This window comes from Salvelinus alpinus, chromosome 15 (assembly GCF_045679555.1).
Source record: "Salvelinus alpinus chromosome 15, SLU_Salpinus.1, whole genome shotgun sequence".
Classification (NCBI taxonomy): Eukaryota; Metazoa; Chordata; class Actinopteri; order Salmoniformes; family Salmonidae; genus Salvelinus; species Salvelinus alpinus.
In genome coordinates this window covers 13,142,363-13,164,730 of record NC_092100.1, presented here as the reverse complement: position 1 = coordinate 13,164,730, position 22,368 = coordinate 13,142,363, and the positions used below count along the sequence as shown (strand labels likewise).

General features: G+C 44.8%; 1 protein-coding gene across 2 annotated transcripts in view; it reads left to right on the top strand.

Moving 5' to 3' along the window:
• rnf220b (ring finger protein 220b) overlaps nucleotides 1-22,368 on the top strand; it is a 71,729-nt gene that overhangs the window by 42,845 nt on the left and 6,516 nt on the right. The window contains exons 3-13 of one of the 2 annotated variants that reach the window (XM_071344249.1): nucleotides 11,414-11,504; nucleotides 12,135-12,177; nucleotides 12,547-12,639; nucleotides 12,720-12,762; nucleotides 13,126-13,206; nucleotides 17,101-17,144; nucleotides 19,442-19,529; nucleotides 20,701-20,803; nucleotides 20,952-21,035; nucleotides 21,148-21,203; nucleotides 21,758-21,848. In XM_071344249.1, coding sequence (XP_071200350.1) covers nucleotides 11,414-11,504; nucleotides 12,135-12,177; nucleotides 12,547-12,639; nucleotides 12,720-12,762; nucleotides 13,126-13,206; nucleotides 17,101-17,144; nucleotides 19,442-19,529; nucleotides 20,701-20,803; nucleotides 20,952-21,035; nucleotides 21,148-21,203; nucleotides 21,758-21,848 — 817 coding nt within the window. Of the gene's footprint in view, nucleotides 1-11,413; nucleotides 11,505-11,976; nucleotides 12,020-12,134; nucleotides 12,178-12,546; nucleotides 12,640-12,719; nucleotides 12,763-13,125; nucleotides 13,207-17,100; nucleotides 17,145-19,441; nucleotides 19,530-20,700; nucleotides 20,804-20,951; nucleotides 21,036-21,147; nucleotides 21,204-21,757; nucleotides 21,849-22,368 lie in introns of both variants that reach the window. The other variant, XM_071344248.1, reaches the window with a different exon arrangement.

Below are 22,368 nucleotides of genomic sequence, written 5' to 3'. Positions count from 1 at the left end.
ATTAGTAACAACATGGCCTATTATGTTACTGTACTAGTAGCAACATGGCCTATTATGTTACTGTATTAGTAGCAACATGGCCTATTATGTTACTGTACTAGTAGCAACATGGCCTATTATGTTACTGTACTAGTAACAACATGGCCTATTATGTTACTGTATTAGTAGCAACATGGCCTATTATGTTACTGTACTAGTAGCAACATGGCCTATTATGTTACTGTACTAGTAACAACATGGCCTATTATGTTACTGTATTAGTAGCAACATGGCCTATTATGTTACTGTATTAGTAGCAACATGGCCTATTATGTTACTGTACTAGTAACAACATGGCCTATTATGTTACTGTATTAGTAGCAACATGGCCTATTATGTTACTGTACTAGTAGCAACATGGCCTATTATGTTACTGTACTAGTAACAACATGGCCTATTATGTTACTGTACTAGTAACAACATGGCCTATTATGTTACTGTACTAGTAGCAACATGGCCTATTATGTTACTGTACTAGTAACAACATGGCCTATTATGTTACTGTATTAGTAGCAACATGGCCTATTATGTTACTGTATTAGTAACAACATGGCCTATTATGTTACTGTACTATTAGCAACATGGCCTATTATGTTACTGTATTAGTAGCAACATGGCCTATTATGTTACTGTACTAGTAGCAACATGGCCTATTATGTTACTGTACTAGTAACAACATGGCCTATTATGTTACTGTATTAGTAGCAACATGGTCTAAGGTCTATTATGTTACTGTATTAGTAACAACATGATCTAAGGTCTATTATGTTACTGTATTAGTAACAACATGGTCTATTATGTTACTGTATTAGTAGCAACATGGCCTATTATGTTACTGTATTAGTAACAACATGGTCTATTATGTTACTGTACTAGTAGCAACATGGCCTATTATGTTACTGTATTAGTAGCAACATGGCCTATTATGTTACTGTATTAGTAACAACATGGCCTATTATGTTACTGTATTAGTAACAACATGGTCTATTATGTTACTGTACTAGTAGCAACATGGCCTATTATGTTACTGTATTAGTAGCAACATGGCCTATTATGTTACTGTATTAGTAGCAACATGGCCTATTATGTTACTGTATTAGTAACAACATGGCCTATTATGTTACTGTACTAGTAGCAACATGGTCTATTATGTTACTGTATTAGTAACAACATGGTCTAAGGTCTATTATGTTACTGTATTAGTAACAACATGGTCTATTATGTTACTGTATTAGTAACAACATGGTCTAAGGTCTATTATGTTACTGTATTAGTAACAACATGGTCTAAGGTCTATTATGCTAATGTTTAGTAACAACATGGCCTATTATGTTAATGTACTAGTAGCAACATGGCCTATTATGTTACTGTACTAGTAGCAACATGGCCTATTATGTTACTGTATTAGTAGCAACATGGCCTATTATGTTACTGTATTAGTAGCAACATGGTCTATTATGTTACTGTATTAGTAGGAACATGGCCTAAGGTCTATTATGTTACTGTATTAGTAGGAACATGGCCTAAGGTCTATTATGTTACTGTATTAGTAGCAACATGGTCTATTATGTTACTGTATTAGTAGGAACATGGCCTATTATGTTACTGTATTAGTAGCAACATGGCCTATTATGTTACTGTATTAGTAGGAACATGGCCTATTATGTTACTGTATTAGTAGGAACATGGCCTAAGGTCTATTATGTTACTGTATTAGTAGCAACATGGTCTATTATGTTACTGTATTAGTAGCAACATGGTCTATTATGTTACTGTATTAGTAACAACATGGCCTATTATGTTAATGTACTAGTAGCAACATGGCCTATTATGTTACTGTACTAGTAGCAACATGGCCTATTATGTTACTGTATTAGTAGCAACATGGCCTATTATGTTACTGTATTACTAGCAACATGGTCTATTATGTTACCGTATTAGTAGGAACATGGCCTATTATGTTACTGTATTAGTAGGAACATGGCCTAAGGTCTATTATGTTACTGTATTAGTAGCAACATGGCCTATTATGTTACTGTATTAGTAACAACATGGTCTATTATGTTACTGTACTAGTAGCAACATGGCCTATTATGTTACTGTATTAGTAGCAACATGGCCTATTATGTTACTGTATTAGTAACAACATGGCCTATTATGTTACTGTATTAGTAACAACATGGTCTATTATGTTACTGTACTAGTAGCAACATGGCCTATTATGTTACTGTATTAGTAGCAACATGGCCTATTATGTTACTGTATTAGTAGCAACATGGCCTATTATGTTACTGTATTAGTAACAACATGGCCTATTATGTTACTGTACTAGTAGCAACATGGTCTATTATGTTACTGTATTAGTAACAACATGGTCTAAGGTCTATTATGTTACTGTATTAGTAACAACATGGTCTATTATGTTACTGTATTAGTAACAACATGGTCTAAGGTCTATTATGTTACTGTATTAGTAACAACATGGTCTAAGGTCTATTATGCTAATGTTTAGTAACAACATGGCCTATTATGTTAATGTACTAGTAGCAACATGGCCTATTATGTTACTGTACTAGTAGCAACATGGCCTATTATGTTACTGTATTAGTAGCAACATGGCCTATTATGTTACTGTATTAGTAGCAACATGGTCTATTATGTTACTGTATTAGTAGGAACATGGCCTAAGGTCTATTATGTTACTGTATTAGTAGGAACATGGCCTAAGGTCTATTATGTTACTGTATTAGTAGCAACATGGTCTATTATGTTACTGTATTAGTAGGAACATGGCCTATTATGTTACTGTATTAGTAGCAACATGACCTATTATGTTACTGTATTAGTAGGAACATGGCCTATTATGTTACTGTATTAGTAGGAACATGGCCTAAGGTCTATTATGTTACTGTATTAGTAGCAACATGGTCTATTATGTTACTGTATTAGTAGCAACATGGTCTATTATGTTACTGTATTAGTAACAACATGGCCTATTATGTTAATGTACTAGTAGCAACATGGCCTATTATGTTACTGTACTAGTAGCAACATGGCCTATTATGTTACTGTATTAGTAGCAACATGGCCTATTATGTTACTGTATTACTAGCAACATGGTCTATTATGTTACTGTATTAGTAGGAACATGGCCTATTATGTTACTGTATTAGTAGGAACATGGCCTAAGGTCTATTATGTTACTGTATTAGTAGGAACATGGCCTAAGGTCTATTATGTTACTGTATTAGTAGCAACATGGTCTATTATGTTACTGTATTAGTAGGAACATGGCCTATTATGTTACTGTATTATTAGCAACATGGCCTATTATGTTACTGTATTAGTAGGAACATGGCCTATTATGTTACTGTATTAGTAGGAACATGGCCTAAGGTCTATTATGTTACTGTATTAGTAGCAACATGGTCTATTATGTTACTGTATTAGTAGCAACATGGTCTATTATGTTACTGTATTAGTAGGAACATGGCCTATTATGTTACTGTATTAGTAGCAACATGGTCTATTATGTTACTGTACTAGTAGCAACATGGCCTATTATGTTACTGTATTAGTAGCAACATGGCCTATTATGTTACTGTATTAGTAGCAACATGGCCTATTATGTTACTGTATTAGTAGCAACATGGCCTATTATGTTACTGTATTAGTAGCAACATGGCCTATTATGTTACTGTATTAGTAGCAACATGGCCTATTATGTTACTGTATTAGTAGCAACATGGCCTATTATGTTACTGTATTAGTAGCAACATGGCCTATTATGTTACTGTATTAGTAGCGACATGGCCTATTATGTTACTGTACTAGTAGCAACATGGCCTATTATGTTACTGTACTAGTAGCAACATGGCCTATTATGTTACTGTACTAGTAGCAACATGGCCTATTATGTTACTGTACTAGTAGCAACATGGCCTATTATGTTACTGTATTAGTAGCAACATGGCCTATTATGTTACTGTATTAGTAGCAACATGCCTATGGTACTGTTCATTAAATAGCGTAGGCCATTATTCCCCCAATAAAAACAAAAGGCGGCCTACTTAGTTCTCCTCCACCCTCTACTTCAGAGAGTGTGTATTTGTCCCAAATGACACCCTATTCCCTACATAGTGCCCTACTTTTGACCATGATCCATACGGTTCTGGTAAAAGGTAGTGCACTAGGACACAGCCTGTGCTGCATGTAGGAAGAGAAGGGCTGAGTAATATCCTTTAATATCCTTGATGTGATGTTTTCAATAGGAAGCAGGTTGTTGTGGGAGACCGGAAAGGGCAGGCACAGGTGTGGTGGGAGCCAAGGACTTATATGACTCAGGTCTCCTCTGAACGCTTGCCAACTACAGCCCACACAATCCTACTCCCCCCCCCCCCCCTTCCTTCCAGTAGCCGAGTGATGACTGATGAACGAGGACAGCAGCGCAAGACTGCCATACAGAAAGACACAGATGCGCAAATAATCATAACCCTACCGTTCAAAACAATCCAATCTTGACCAGTGCCCATGTCTGTCAATCATAGCTACACCACGGTTACTGCAGGTTATTCTTTACAGCGTGTTCCTATAGCCTTGTTCATGCCCTGGCCTAATGTCCCAGGGTGACATCAAGCCTAATGTCCCAGGGTGACATCAAGCCTAATGTCCCAGGGTGACATCAAGCCTAATGTCCCAGGGTGACATCAAGCCTAATGTCTCAGGGTGAAATCAAGCCTAATGTCTCAGGGTGACGTCAAGCCTAATGTCCCAGGGTGACGTCAAGCCTAATGTCCCAGGGTGAAGTCAAGCCTAATGTCCCAGGGTGAAATCAAGCCTAATGTCCCAGGGTGAAATCAAGCCTAATGTCCCAGGGTGAAATCAAGCCTAATGTCTCAGGGTGACATCAAGCCTAATGTCCCAGGGTGACATCAAGCCTAATGTCCCAGGGTGACATCAAGCCTAATGTCCCAGGGTGACATCAAGCCTAATGTCCCAGGGTGACATCAAGCCTAATGTCCCAGGGTGACATCAAGCCTAATGTCCCAGGGTGACATCAAGCCTAATGTCCCAGGGTGACATCAAGCCTAATGTCTCAGGGTGACATCAATCCTAATGTCCCAGGGTGACATCAAGCCTAATGTCCCAGGGTGACATCAAGCCTAATGTCCCAGGGTGACATCAAGCCTAATGTACAGCAGGTTAGAAATAGTATTGATGTGATCGTGGAGTCCAAAGCGGAAGGATGTAACCATAGTCACCAGGATGTAGCGTAACCATTATATCATGCATGTTTCATGTTTCAAGTTTATTTGTCACATGCACATGGGACGGATGAGGGATGGGACCAGTGAGGGAAGGGACCAGTGAGGGAAGGGACCAGTGAGGGATGGGACCAGTGAGGGATGGGACCAGTGAGGGATGGGACCAGTGAGAGATGGGACCAGTGAGAGATGGGACCAGTGAGAGATGGGACCAGTGAGAGATGGGACCAGTGAGAGATGATACCAGTGAGAGATGGTACCAGTGAGGGATGGGACCAGTGAAGGATGGGACCAGTGAGGGATGGGACCAGTGAGAGATGATACCAGTGAGAGATGATACCAGTGAGAGATGATACCAGTGAGGGATGGGACCAGTAAGGGATGGGACCAGTAAGGGATGGGACCAGTGAGGGATGGGACCAGTGAGGGATTTGACCATTAAGGGATGAGACCATTAAGGGATGAGACCAGTAAGGGATGAGACCAGTAAGGGATGGGACCAGTGAGAGATGGGACCAGTGAGAGATCGGACCAGTGAGGGATGGGACCAGTGAGAGATGATACCAGTGAGAGATGGTACTAGTGAGAGATGGGACCAGTGAGGAATGGGAACAGTGAGGGATGAGACCAGTGAGGGATGGGACCAGTGAGGGATGGGACCAGTGAGGGATGGGACCAGTGAGGGATGGGACCAGTGAGAGATGGGACCAGTGAGAGATGGGACCAGTGAGAGATGGGACCAGTGAGAGATGGGACCAGTGAGAGATGATACCAGTGAGGGATGAGACCTGTGAGGGATGAGACCCGTGAGGGATGAGACCCGTGAGGGATGAGACCCGTGAGCGATGAGACCCGTGAGCGATGAGACCCGTGAGGGATGAGACCCGTGAGGGATGAGACCCGTGAGGGATGAGACCCGTGAGGGTTGGGACCAGTGAGGGATGGGACCAGTGAGGGATGGGACCAGTGAGGGATGGGACCAGTGAGGGATGATACCAGTGAGAGATGGGACCAGTGAGAGATGGGACCAGTGAGGGATGGGACCAGTGAGAGATGGGACCAGTGAGAGATGGGACCAGTGAGGGATGGGACCAGTGAGGGATGGGACCAGTGAGGGATAAGTACAGTGATGGATGGGACCAGTGAGAGATGGGCCCAGTGAGGGGTGGGGCCAATGGGGAATGGGACCAGTGAGAGATGGGACCAGTGAGAGATGGGACCAGTGAGGGATGAGACCAGTGAGGGATGAGACCAGTGGGGGATAAGACCAGTGGGGGATGGGACCAGTGGGGGATGGGGCCACTGAGGGATGGGACCAGTGATGGATGTGACCAGTGAGGGATGGGACCCGTAGGGGATGAGCATAGTAAGGGATGTGACAAGTGAGGGATGTGACCAGTGAGGGATGGGACAAGTGAGGGATGGGACCAGTGAGGGATGGGACCAGTAAGATATGAGACCAGTGCGGGATGGGAACAGTGAGAGATGGGACCAGTGAGGGATGGGAACAGTTAGGGATGGAACTAGTAAGAGATTGGACCAGTTAGGGATGGGACCAGTGAGGGATGGGACCAGTGAGAGATGGGACCAGTGAGAGATGGGACCAGTGAGGAATGAATACCAGTGAGGGATGAATACCAGTGAGGGATGGGACCAGTGAGAGATGGGACCAGTGAGAGATGGGACCAGTGAGAGATGGGACCAGTGAGAGATGGGACCAGTGAGGGATGAGACCAGTGAGGGATGAGACCAGTGAGGGATGAGACCAGTGAGGGGTGAGACCAGTGAGGGATGAGACCAGTGAGGGATAAGAACAGTGATGGATGGTACCACTGAGGGATTGGACCAGTGAATGATGGGACCCGTAGGGGATGAGCATAGTAAGGGATGGGACCAGTGAATGATGGGACCCGTAGGGGATGAGCATAGTAAGGGATGGGACCAGTGAGAGATGGGACCAGTGAGAGATGGGACCAGTGAGAGATGGGACCAGTGAGGGATGGGACCAGTGAGGGATGGGACCAGTGAGGGATGGGACCAGTGAGGGATGGGACCAGTGATGGTTGGGACCAGTGATGGATGGGACCAGTGATGGATGGGACCAGTGATGGATGGGACCAGTGAGGGATGGGACCAGTGAGGGATGGGACCAGTGAGAGATGGGACCAGTGAGAGATGGGACCAGTGAGGGATGGGACCAGTGATGGATGGGACCAGTGATGGATGGGACCAGTGAGGGATTAGACCAGTGAGGGATTAGACCAGTGAGGGATGGGACCAGTGAGGGATTACACCAGTGAGGGATGGGACCAGTGAGGGATGGGACCAGTGAGGGATGGGACCAGTGAGGGATGGGACCAGTGAGGGGTGGGACCAGTGAGGGATGGTATCAGTGAGGGATGGGACCAGTGAGGGATGGGACCAGTGAGTAATGGAACTAGTAAGAGATTGGACCAGTGAGGGATGGGACCAGTGAGGGATGAGACCAGTGAGGGATGAGACCAGTGAGGGATGAGACCAGTGAGAGATGGGACCAGTGAGAGATGGGACCAGTGAGGGATGGGACCAGTGGGGGATAAGAACAGTGATGGATGGGACCAGTGGGGGATGGGGCCAGTGAGGGATGGGACTAGTGAAGGATGGGCCCAGTGAGGGTTGGGGCCAATGGGGAATGGGACAAGTAAGGGATGGGGCCAGTGAGGGTTGGGACCAGTAAGGTATGAGACCGGTGAGGGATAAGAACATTGAGGGATGGGACCAGTGAGGGATGGGAATAGTTAGGGATGGATCCAGTAAGAGATTTGACCAGTTAGGGATGGGACCAGTAGGGGATGGGACCAGTAGGGGATGGGACCAGTGAAGGATGATACCAGTGAGGGATGTGACCAGTGAGAGATGTGACCAGTGAGAGATGGGACCAGTGAGGGATGGGACCAGTGAGGGATGGGACCACTGAGGGATGGGACCAGTGATGGATGGGACCAGTGATGGATGGGACCAGTAAGATAATGGACCAGTGAGGGATGAAACCAGTGAGGGATGAGACCGGTAGGAGATGGGACCAGTGAGGGATGGGACCAGTAAGATAATGGACCAGTGAGGGATGAAACCAGTGAGGGATGAGACCAGTGAGGGTTGGGACCAGTGAGGGACGGGACCAGTGAGAGATGGGACCAGTGAGGGATGGGACCAGTGAGGGATGGGACCAGTGATGGATGGGACCAGTGATGGATGGGACCAGTGATGGATGGGACCAGTGAGGGATTAGACCAGTGAGGGATGGGACCAGTGAGGGATGGGACCAGTGAGGGATGGGACCAGTGAGGGATGGGACCAGTGAGGGATGGGACCAGTGAGAGATGGGACCAGTGAGAGATGGGACCAGTGAGGGATGGGACCAGTGAGGGATGGGACCAGTGAGGGATGGGACCAGTGAGGGATGGGACCAGTGAGGGATGGGACCAGTGAAGGATGGGACCAGTGAAGGATGGGACCAGTGAGGGATGGGACCAGTGAAGGATGAGACCGGTAGGATATGGGACCAGTGAGGGATGGGACCAGTAAGATATGGGACCAGTGAGGGATGAAACCAGTGAGGGATGAGACCAGTGAGGGTTGGGACCAGTGAGGGACGGGACCAGTGAGGGACGGGACCAGTGAGTGATGGGACCAGTGAGAGATGGTACCAGTGAGGGATTGGACCAGTGAGAGATGGGACCAGTGAGAGATGGGACCAGTGAGGGATGGGACCAGTGAGGGATGGGACCAGTGAGGGATGGGACCAGTGAGGGATAGGACCAGTGAGGGATGGGACCAGTGAGAGATGGGACCAGTGAGAGATGGGACCAGTGCGAGATGGGACCAGTGAGGGATGGGACCAGTGAGGGATGGGACCAGTGAGGGATGGGACCAGTGAGGGATGGGACCAGTGATGGATGGGACCAGTGAGGGATGGGACCAGTGAGGGATGGGACCAGTGAGGGATGGGACCAGTGATGGATTAGACCAGTGAGGGATTAGACCAGTGAGGGATTAGACCAGTGAGGGATGGTACCAGTAAGGGATGGGACCAGTGAGAGTACTACACAGCTATAGCAGCCAGGGGAGAAGAGCTTGAGACAGAGACAGGCAGACAGACTAAGGGAATCCTTCAGCTCCTGTTGAATGGGGAGATGGCTAGCTAGCCTCAGACAGAGAGTGAATACTTCACAGCCTGTTGTGTAGCTAGCCTCAGACAGAGAGTGAATACATCACAGCCTGTTATGTAGCTAGACAGAGTGAAGGCTGTGAGAGTGATAGGCTGGTTTACTGCCCCCACCTGTTTTTCGTGTGAGACCCCCGCAGGCTGGAGCACTGCTGAGGCTTGCTGATGCTGACAGGGTTCATCTGGGACTGGGCAGGGGAGAGGAAGAGAGGGAGGTGGAGGATGTACACAAACACACACACACATTAACACACTTCCGTATTCTGTTCTCAGCCATTAAAAGTGCATTTAGTACAGATAAAGACTCATTCTGGGTCCGGGAAACTGGCCCTTACTACTGGAGGCTGCCTCGTAGTGGCCTGCCAGACACAGGTGTCAGGATACTGAAACGGAGGTAGAGAGAGGTTCTAAAAACAGGGACAATAAATCACCTGCAAATCTAATCCCATTCCTCTTATCCCGGCGCCATTCAGAGACACTTATCTCTCCAGGTAATGTGCTTATGAATTCAATTTCAGCCCCGAGATTTCATTGTTTACTGACTCCCGTGTGTTTCGGGCCGGAGAGCGCTGAAGGCCCGGGAACACTTGATGCGTGTCGGTAAAACTCATTTAGGCTTCGATGGGTGATGCAAAAAACCTGCGAGGAACACGGAACGACCTGTCTCTTTCCCAAGGACACTGAGCGTCTTTTTGCAATTTGCTGCCATGTGTTATTTAGCAGCCATTCTGTCCCTATTTGAGTCCTCATTAGTCATAACTCAGCTGATGTCAGAGGGGACGCCAACCTGCTCCCAGCATGCTGCACCGCATGTCTCTTGTCCTTTATGAGTGTGGCTGGTGTGCTGGACAATAGCTTCCTGAGGACAGAAGAGACAGTGGGGTGCTAGACTTCACGCTTCAGGTCCCTAGGCTCTCAGGTTAGAAATAGTTAGTGTAGACCCGTGATACTTGGACTGTTTCAGTGTTTTTAATGGTGATGAGTAGGTTAATGAGCCTTTGTTTTTATTCATGTCAAATGTATGAATTTTTATTTATGTCACTGATATTGACCATGCTGTATACTCCGTCATCGTTGGCTATATGACGAGGTTCTTGTCTGATTGTGTTGAGATACAGAGAGAGATATGATGCAGACAGATGGCCTTACTTCTCTACATGTGATTGATGGCTTTCAGGAGTAAATGACCTCATCTACCTGGTAAAATGTTTATTTAGCATACCTCCCATCCTAGCTGTCTGCTTATGGCAGTAATCCAGAAGGGAAACCCAATGGGCCGGGTGGGCCTGGCTAATGTTCCCATTGACAGGCTATGATGCAGGCTCACTGACAGGGTGGTGCTGAGTGTGAGGGGGAGTGGGGTGTGTGTGCATGCGTACATGTGTACTTGTGTTCATGCATGTTTGTGTGTGTGTGTTAAACTTTATATTTATTTGACACAGACAATTCTAATGAAACTCTCCTCTCCTTACTCTGCCTTTCCTCCCTCTCTGTGTCAGTAGGTAAGAGTAATGTCCTGTATGACTCCCTGCCTCTCTGTGTCAGTTGGTAAGAGTAATGTCCTGTATGACTCCCTGCCTCTCTGTGTCAGTGGGTAAGAGTAATGTCCTGTATGACTCCCTGCCTCTCTGTGTCAGTTGGTAAGAGTAATGTCCTGTATGACTCCCTGCCTCTCTGTGTCAGTTGGTAAGAGTAATGTCCTGTATGACTCCCTGCCTCTCTGTGTCAGTAGGTAAGAGTAATGTCCTGTATGACTCCCTGCCTTTCTGTGTCAGTAGGTAAGAGTAATGTCCTGTATGACTCCCTGCCTCTCTGTGTCAGTAGGTAAGAGTAATGTCCTGTATGACTCCCTGCCTCTCTGTGTCAGTGGGTAAGGGTGATGTCCTGTATGACTCTCTGCCCCCAGTGTGTCCAGTGTGCCATGCTGTGTTACCACCAGGTGAGCTACAGGAGCACATGGAGCAGGAGATGGGCAGACTGGCACAGTTACAAATCAGGTAGCCGTATAGAACAGATATGAGCAGGAGAATAGCAGACTGGCACAGTTCCAAATCATACACACACACACACAGACCCACACAAAAACACACAGACAACACTAAACAACAACACTAAACAACACTAAACAACAATAAAAAAATAACATTAATAAACAACAAACAACAATTAACAACACTAAACAACAAATGACAATAAATAACAACAAACAACACTAAACAACAATAAAAAACGAACAATAATAAACAACAAACAACACTAAACAACACTAAACAACACTAAACAACAATAAACAACAATAAACAACACTAAACAACACTAAACAACAATAAACAACACTAAACAACAAATAACAATAAATAACAACAATGAACAACACTATACAACAATAAACAACAATAAACAGTGTGAATATTGTAGCATTAGTTTCCTGACCCCCTTTAAGTGTTTCCTCTTTCTTCCTTTCAACAGTACTAATTCAGTGCAGAGGACCCATCCATTAGGAGCTACTAAGGTAAATAATAACACACACACACACACACACACACACACACACACACACACACACACACACACACACACACACACACACACACACACACACACACACACACACACACACACAACAGTACTAATTCAGTGCAGAGGACCCATCCATTAGGAGCTACTAAGGTAAATAATAACACACACACACACACACACACACACACACACACACACACAACAGTACTAATTCAGTGCAGAGGACCCATCCATTAGGAGCTACTAAGGTAAATAATAACACACGCACACACACACACGCACACACACACACAACAGTACTAATTCAGTGCAGAGGACCCATCCATTAGGAGCTACTAAGGTAAATAATAACACACGCACACACACACACGCACACACACACACAACAGTACTAATTCAGTGCAGAGGACCCATCCATTAGGAGCTACTAAGGTAAATAATAACACACGCACACACGCACACACACACACACACACACACACATCTTTCTTTGACTCTGTCCCTGTCCTCTGTCCACAGATCCTCTCACTATCTCTGCACATTAAATGTGAGGGTGGGTCCCCCACCTCTCTCCCCTGCCCTCCTGAAGAGCCCCACTCAGACAGATACCAGGTAGGTTCTTCACTACAAAGACACACACACACACACACACACACTTCTTTGAAGGTTCTTCACCTCTCCTTTTTCCACAGACGTTTCTGCGTGTGAGGACCAACAGACATACAAGACTGAATGGTATGTGTTCAGAAATACATACGATTTCAAAGACAGATCTGTTGTTGGTTCAGATGGGTTGGTTAGTTGGGTTACTGCTTTTGCATTGGGGTAATTGACTGTAAAATGATGTTCAAAGGCCTATCTACAGCTACAATATATTATGGAGGACATTTTCAAGGGAGGAATGAAAATGGGAGCTTCTATCCTCCCTCTCCTGCATTGAAGATCAGTGAAACCCCACCGATCATTCAAAATGAGAAACTAGCCTAACTGTGACTCCTGTGACCCCTGTCACTGAGAGCACGGTACCTTTTGACCTAGCACCCACACAAGCAGAGGATCTATTAACCTTTGACCTTTAACCTCTTGATATGTTAACAGTCGATGACTGGTGCTACGCCAAACCCGCCCCTTTAAGTCCCCACAACAGAAGTCACCTAACCCCAGACTGCAAAGGAACTGGTAAGAGACACAAGACACTATATGGGCGACCTTGTATACCCCAATACTTATATTGAGTACTTTTCCCACCCATTATCACAGACTACACTCACTGACTATTTAGTTTATACGTTATATATTTCAGGGAACAGACTTAGGAGGATGTTCTACCATAAAACCATCAATGAATTTTACACAAGAAAAATTATTTCATACCTTGTAGGTTGTAGTCTGCTGATAGTTCGCCATATCTTACCTGTGCAGAGCATGTGTATGTTTGTCTTACCTGTGTATCTTACCGGTGTATCTTACCTGTGAATCTTACCTCTGTGTCTTTCCTGTGTATCTTACCTGTGTATCTTATCTGTGAATCTTACCCCTGTGTCTTTCCTGTGTATCTTACCTTTGCACAGTGTGTGTGTATCTTACCTGTGTATCTTACCTGTGTATCTTACCTGTGTATCTTACCTGTGTATCTTACCTGTGTGTCTTACCTGTGTATCTTACCTGTGTATCTTACCTGTGTATCTTCCCTGTGCACATCGTGTATAACCTAGTAGCTACTCTTGTATCAGTGCTTTGTCCAGTTGCCAGTAGAGAAACATACCATTCCTCTTCCTCTATCTCCAGTGTGTGTTGGTTTTGTTGAGGACTACTGACTTTTATTACAGATGATGCAGTACAGTATAATGAATTTCTAATAAGGCGCTAGGGAGAAGATTGTTCTTCCTACTGTCATCCTGCTGAAACTACGCTCTCCTCTGTATGTAGTCAGGAACAACACAGCTGGTATGTAGTCAGGAACAACTCAGGTAGGATGCAGTCGGGAACAACACAGGTAGTATGTTGTCAGGAACAACACAGGTAGTGTGTTGTCACAACACAGGTAGTATGTTGTCAGGAACAACACAGGTAGTATGTTGTCAGGAACAACACAGGTAGTATGTTGTCAGGAACAACACAGGTAGTATGTTGTCAGGAACAACACAGGTAGTATGTAGTCAGGAACAACACAGGTAGTATGTAGTCAGGAACAACACAGGTAGTATGCAGTCAGGAACAACACAGGTAGGATGCAGTCAGGAACAACACAGGTAGTATGTAGTCAGGAACAACACAGGTAGTATGTAGTCAGGAACAACACAGGTAGTATGCAGTCAGGAACAACACAGGTAGTATGTAGTCAGGAACAACACAGGTAGTATGTAGTCAGGAACAACACAGGTAGGATGCAGTCAGGAACAACACAGGTAGTATGTTGTCAGGAACAACACAGGTAGTATGTAGTCAGGAACAACACAGGCAGGATGCAGTCAGGAACAACACAGGTAGTATGCAGTCAGGAACAACACAGGTAGTATGTAGTCAGGAACAACACAGGCAGGATGCAGTCAGGAACAACACAGGTAGTATGCAGTCAGGAACAACACAGGTAGTATGTAGTCAGGAACAACACAGGCAGGATGCAGTCAGGAACAACACAGGTAGTATGTAGTCAGGAACAACACAGGTAGTATGTTGTCAGGAACAACACAGGTAGTATGCAGTCAGGAACAACACAGGCAGGATGCAGTCAGGAACAACACAGGTAGTATGCAGTCAGAAACAACACAGGTAGTATGTTGTCAGGAACAACACAGGTAGTATGTTGTCAGGAACAACACAGGTAGTGTGCAGTCAGGAACAACACAGGTAGTATGTAGTCAGGAACAACACGGGTAGTATGTAGTCAGGAACAACACGGGTAGTATGTTGTCAGGAACAACACAGGTAGTATGTAGTCAGGAACAACACAGGTAGTATGTAGTCAGGAACAACACGGGTAGTATGTAGTCAGGAACAACACAGGTAGTATGTAGTCAGGAACAACACAGGTAGTATGTAGTCAGGAACAACACGGGTAGTATGCAGTCAGGAACAACACAGGTAGTATGTAGTCAGGAACAACACGGGTAGTATGTAGTCAGGAACAACACGGGTAGTGTGCAGTCAGGAACAACGCGGGTAGTATGCAGTCAGGAACAACACAGGTAGTATGTAGTCAGGAACAACACAGGCAGGATGCAGTCAGGAACAACACAGGTAGTATGCAGTCAGGAACAACGCAGGTAGTATGTAGTCAGGAACAACACAGGCAGGATGCAGTCAGGAACAACACAGGTAGTATGTAGTCAGGAACAACACAGGTAGTATGTTGTCAGGAACAACACAGGTAGTATGCAGTCAGGAACAACACAGGCAGGATGCAGTCAGGAACAACACAGGTAGTATGCAGTCAGGAACAACACAGGTAGTATGTTGTCAGGAACAACACAGGTAGTATGTTGTCAGGAACAACACAGGTAGTGTGCAGTCAGGAACAACACAGGTAGTATGTAGTCAGGAACAACACGGGTAGTATGTAGTCAGGAACAACACGGGTAGTATGTTGTCAGGAACAACACAGGTAGTATGTAGTCAGGAACAACACAGGTAGTATGTAGTCAGGAACAACACGGGTAGTATGTAGTCAGGAACAACACAGGTAGTATGTAGTCAGGAACAACACAGGCAGGATGCAGTCAGGAACAACACAGGTAGTGTGCAGTCAGGAACAACACAGGTAGTGTGCAGTCAGGAACAACACAGGTAGGATGCAGTCAGGAACAACACAGGCAGGATGCAGTCAGGAACAACACAGGTATTGTGCAGTCAGGAACAACACAGGCAGGATGCAGTCAGGAACAACACAGGTAGTGTGCAGTCAGGAACAACACAGGTAGTGTGCAGTCAGGAACAACACAGGTAGGATGCAGTCAGGAACAACACAGGTAGGATGCAGTCAGAAACAACACAGGTAGTATGCAGTCAGGAACAACACAGGTAGTGTGCAGTCAGGAACAACACGGGTAGTATGCAGTCAGGAACAACACAGGTAGTATGCAGTCAGGAACAACACAGGTAGTATGCAGTCAGGAACAACACAGGTAGTATGCAGTCAGGAACAACACAGGTAGTATGTAGTCAGGAACAACACAGGTAGTGTGCAGTCAGGAACAACACAGGTAGTATGTTGTCAGGAACAACACAGGTAGTATGTAGTCAGGAACAACACAGGTAGTATGTTGTCAGGAACAACACTGGTAGTATGTTGTCAGGAACAACACAGGTAGTATGCAGTCAGGAACAACACAGGTAGTATGTTGTCAGGAACAACACTGGTAGTATGTTGTCAGGAACAACACAGGTAGTATGTAGTCAGGAACAACACAGGTAGTATGTTGTCAGGAACAACACAGGTAGTATGCAGTCAGGAACAACACAGGTAGTATGTTGTCAGGAACAACACAGGTAGTGTGCAGTCAGGAACAACACAGGTAGTATGCAGTCAGGAACAACACAGGTAGTATGCAGTCAGGAACAACACTGGTAGTATGTTGTCAGGAACAACACAGGTAGTATGTAGTCAGGAACAACACAGGTAGTATGCAGTCAGGAACAAGATGAAAAAGTTCCCAGTTGGTGTTCTTCTGTGTTACGTTTGTTATTGTGTGTGCCTGCGTGCGTGCGTGTGTGTGTGTGCGTGTGCTTGTGTATGCATTCGTGTGTATTCTGGCTTTTTTTATACACAGTAGCCAACAACTCTGTCACATTTACCCCCATTGTCACAAAGCAGAAGCAACATCCCTCCTTCCTTTGGGTCTTACTGCATGGCTGTGTTTACACTAAGGTACCATGTATTGTACATTTACTCCCAATGGGGAGTTGCACAGCCAATTGCTATTACCTAGCTATTACCTAGCTATTACCTAGCTATTACCTAGCTATTACCTAGCTATTACCTAGCTATTACCTAGCTATTACCTAGCTCTACAGATATCTTCTAGCTAACCCTCTCTGCTCCCTGTCTGTCTCTTTGTGTGGGTTCTCTTTCAGTCAGGATCGGCAAGCTGAAGAGGAGGAGACCTTACGAGGACCAGGTATGTTCCTAAATAGAAACTGGCGTTGTATTGTACTGTAGACGACAGCAAGCCTAGCTATTCCTCATACTGTATACTGTACTGGATGTCTTAGAGAGATCGATGATGGATAGAGCAGGTGGATTGGTCTGGAAACAGGGCTACTGAAATAATCGGAGGTTAACAGCATGTTGTGGCCACCTGTAATTAAACTCCTGGTATTGCTTTCTGCCCATTAGGCTCAGTGTGTCCATGTGGAGAGGGCCTGCTTTTACAGGTTACCGTACCTCAGGTTACCGTACCTCAGGTTACTGTACCTCAGGTTACCGTACAACAGGTTACCGTACCTCAGGTTACTGTACCTCAGGTTACTGTACCTCAGGTTACCGTACCTCAGGTTACCATACCTCAGGTTACTCTACAACAGGTTACTGTATACCATACATACGGTTACTGTACCTCAGGTTACCATACCTCAGGTTACTCTACAACAGGTTACTGTATACCATACATACGGTTACTGTACCTCAGGTTACCGTACCTCAGGTTACTGTACCTCAGGTTACTGTACAGGTTACTGTACCTCAGGTTACTGTACCTCAGGTTACTGTATCTCAGGTTACCGTACCTCAGGTTACTGTACCTCAGGTTACTGTACAACAGGTTACTGTATACCATACATCAGGTTACCGTATACCATACATCAGGTTACTGTACCTCAGGTTACTGTACCTCAGGTTACCGTACCACAGGTTACTGTACCTCAGGTTACTGTACCTCAGGTTACTGTACCACAGGTTACCGTACCACAGGTTACTGTACCTCAGGTTACTGTACCTCAGGTTACTGTACCTCAGGTTACTGTACCACAGGTTACTGTACCTCAGGTTACTGTACCTCAGGTTACTGTACCTCAGGTTACCGTACCACAGGTTACTGTACCTCAGGTTACTGTACCTCAGGTTACTGTACCTCAGGTTACTGTACCACAGGTTACTGTACCTCAGGTTACTGTACCTCAGGTTACTGTACCACAGGTTACTGTACCACAGGTTACTGTACCTCAGGTTACTGTACCTCAGGTTACCGTACCACAGGTTACTGTACCACAGGTTACTGTACCTCAGGTTACTGTACCTCAGGTTACTGTACATCAGGTTACCGTACCTCAGGTTACCGTACCTCAGGTTACCGTACCTCAGGTTACTGTACCTCAGGTTACTGTACCTCAGGTTACTGTACATCAGGTTACCGTACCTCAGGTTACCGTACCACAGTTTTACCGTACCTCAGGTTACCGTACCTCAGGTTACCGTACCTCAGGTTACCGTACCTCAGGTTACCGTACCTCGGGTTACCGTACCTCAGATACCGTACATCAGGTTACTGTACTTCAGGTTACTATACCTCAGGTTACCGTACCTCTGGTATCGTACCTCAGGTTACCGTACATCAGGATACTGTACATCAGGTTACTGTACCTCGGGTTACTGTACATCGGGTTACTGTACATCAGGTTACCATACCTCAGGTTACCGTACCTCTGGTTATCGTACCTCAGGTTACCGTACCTCAGATACCGTACATCAGGTTACTGTACTTCAGGTTACTATACCTCAGGTTACCGTACCTCTGGTATCGTACCTCAGGTTACCGTACATCAGGATACTGTACATCAGGTTACTGTACCTCAGGTTACTGTATATCAGGTTACTGTACATCAGGTTACTGTACTGCAGGATACTGTACATCAGGATACTGTACATCAGGATACTGTACATCAGGTTACTGTACATCAGGTTACTGTACCTCAGGTTACTGTACATCAGGATACTGTACCTCAGGATACTGTACATCAGGTTACTGTACCTCAGGTTACTGTACATCAGGTTACTGTACCTCAGGTTACTGTACCTCAGGTTACTGTACATCAGGCTACTGTACCGCAGGATACTGTACATCAGGATACTGTACATCAGGTTACTGTACATCAGGTTACTGTACATCAGGTTACTGTACATCAGGCTACTGTACCGCAGGATACTGTACATCAGGTTACTGTACATCAGGTTACTGTACATCAGGTTACTGTACCGCAGGATACTGTACATCAGGATACTGTACATCAGGTTACTGTATCTCAGGTTACTGTACCTCAGGTTACTGTACCTCAGGATACTGTACATCAGGATACTGCACCGCAGGTTACTGTACATCAGGATACTGTACATCAGGTTACTGTACATCAGGTTACCGTACCTCGGGTTACGCCTCGGAGATACATCAGTAATCAGTAAGTAGTCTGTGTGTGTTTTCAGGACATTTTGTTGGACCTGGGGAGGGGGGAGGAAGAATGGAGTGAGCGGAGGAGGATACGGATGACATCCATACTGGGAGGGTGTGAAGGTAAAACACATCCCCCGTACCAGACCCTCTGACTGGGTCTTGGATCTGGTGCAGTGGGGTGGATAATGTGACTGAGTGGCAGTTAGAAAGGCCAGTGTACTTAACACAGTATACTATATTAGCCTACCTATAAGGATGAATTGCTTTCCAGTACCAACAGCAAAGCTCTACCTTGATTATATGGGTTGCCGATAGGGTTATACATTTCTTGTAACTTTCCCAAAATGCTCAGGTATTCCAGAAATCTTATTCTCTTCCAGCCAGGATGTCTGGAAAACCTGGGAATTTGGGGAAAGTTAAGGGAATTTTTCAACCCTTGAAAAGGAGACATATGGTACATGTCAAGTCAAACAATGACAATGACAATGAGCTGGCATGACAGCATAGGTGACACGAATCACTCCACACATTTGGAAGTGTCACCTTTCAATGGCCTCAGATTAGCAAAGAAAGTCTCACCTCTCAATGGCTTTAAACATCTGCCCTTAACACTCGATAGTCAGTTAACACTGCCCACTATGTGAGAATGTGCTAGGTGAGTGTGAAGATATGGTGAGTGTGAATATATGGTGAGTGTGAAGGTATGGTGAGAGTGAAAATATGGTGAGAGTGATGATATGGTGAGAGTGATGATATGGTGAGAGTGAAGGTATGGTGAGAGTGAAGGTATGGTGAGAGTGAAAATATGGTGAGAGTGAAAATATGGTGAGAGTGAAGATGTGATGGGTGTGATGATATGGTGAGAGTGAAGATATGGTGAGAGTGAAGATGTGATGGGTGTGATGATATGGTGAGAGTGAAGATATGGTGAGAGTGAAAGGTATGGTGAGAGTGCAGATTTGGTGAGAGTGCAGATTTGGTGAGAGTGCAGATTTGGTGAGAGTGCAGATTTGGTGAGAGTGAAGTTATGGTGGGAGTGAAATTATGGTGAGAGTGAAGATATGGTGAGAGTGAAGATATGGTGAGAGTGAAGATATGGTGAGAGTGAAGATATGGTGAGAGTGAAGATATGGTGAGAGTGAAGATATGGTGAGAGTGAAGATATGGTGAGAGTGAAGATATGGTGAGAGTGAAATTATGGTGAGAGTGAAGTTATGGTGAGAGTGAAGATTTGGTGAGAGTGAAGATATATTGAATGAATATAAGTCACAGAGTGTTATGACGTCCTCAGGGTCGGTGTTTGTGAGCAGCAGCACGTCTAAGGAAGGCCGTGGTGACAGTGACGCTGACCTGGACGTGGATGGAGATGACACTCTGCAGTATGGAAGAGTACAGTATCCTTTAAAATACATCAGATTTTATAAGATCTAATCATGAGTCCTATGTTCTCCACATCATTGTAAGGATCCACCAATATGGCAGTGCTATATAATTGTACATGGTTGAATGCAGTCCTTATGTCTCCTTAACATGGTGATCCAGATGTACGGAGGCAGACATCCCCTGTTCAGGGCAGGATCCTGGGGAGGTGGAGGGGAGGGAAGCACTGAGGGGGGCGTTTTTAAAGTACGCACCACACCCTGTAGTCCCATGGCCTGTTTCTGTGTTCCATCACTACACACATGCCTGTGTGGTTAGCATTGTCTGCATTAACCGTCTCATTGGTTTTGTTTCTCAGTGGTGGTACACTGTCCAACAGAGTAACTCTGGAACATTCCAAATGGACAAATGAGGGTGAGAACAGCTACTAAGTTTGAATTCATTAATATTTAGTAGCTATAATATAATTTGTTGGGTGCTTATATTTGTCCAGTTTCATGTACATATATGTATTAATACGCATGTGTGTATACGTGTATTAATATGTGTGTATACGTGTATTAATATGTGTGTATGCAAATCTATAAATTTTCCCATGTCTAATGTTTATTCATGTCATATTTGAGTGACTCAACAAATCTAAGGCTAACGAACTTAGCTAAAAAACATAAACTGACTTGGACTATTTGATCTGGACATTTCTGACAAGTTATACATAGTTCTCTGATGATACACTACCCACATTTTGAAATGACACCTTGTGCATTCTACTATTACAACTTTCAAGAGTAAGTTGAAAGCCAGACTGAGTGCCCTACGACACCCTTGTCAGCTCGGGGATTCAAACACGCAACCTTTTGGTTATTGGTCCAACGCTCCAACCGCTAGGCTCCCTGTCGCCATACTTCATTAATTGGATATTAAGAGTGGATGTCCTGATCTAAAATTATAGTCCTCTTTTGCTACAGGAAGTCCATCCACTAGCAACGGAGAGAGCAACAAACGGAACAACAGCATAGCCTCCCTACACAGGACCTGTAAAAATAGTGACATTGATATGTAAGTTCTGAAAGAAACGTCAAGTGTCAGCTGTGAAAATGTTCTACATTACCATTGACTTCATGATACTGTAAACCTTTACAAAAATATAATTAAAAAGGTGTTGTCGCATATTATTCATCTTAATCAAACAGGTGTTTTACATGGACGATACATTGGATATAATATACTGTAAGACAAGTACTGGAAACAATGGAACACTATGAAAAATCTGGGAAACCAGGCCTGGTATTCATAGATGACTTTGAAAAGGCTTTTGATAAAGTATGACTGGAATTTATATATAATGCCTCGAATATTTCAATTTTGGAGAAGCAATGGGTTAAAGTTATGTATAGTAACCCTAGGTGTAAAATACTAAATAATGGCTACTTCTCAGAAAGTATTAAACTGTCAAGAGGAGTAAAACAAGGTTGTCAACTATCGGCATATCTATTTATTATTGCCATCTAAATGTTAGCTATTAAAATCAGATCCAACATTAATATCAAGGGGCTAGAAATCCAGGGCTTAAAAACAA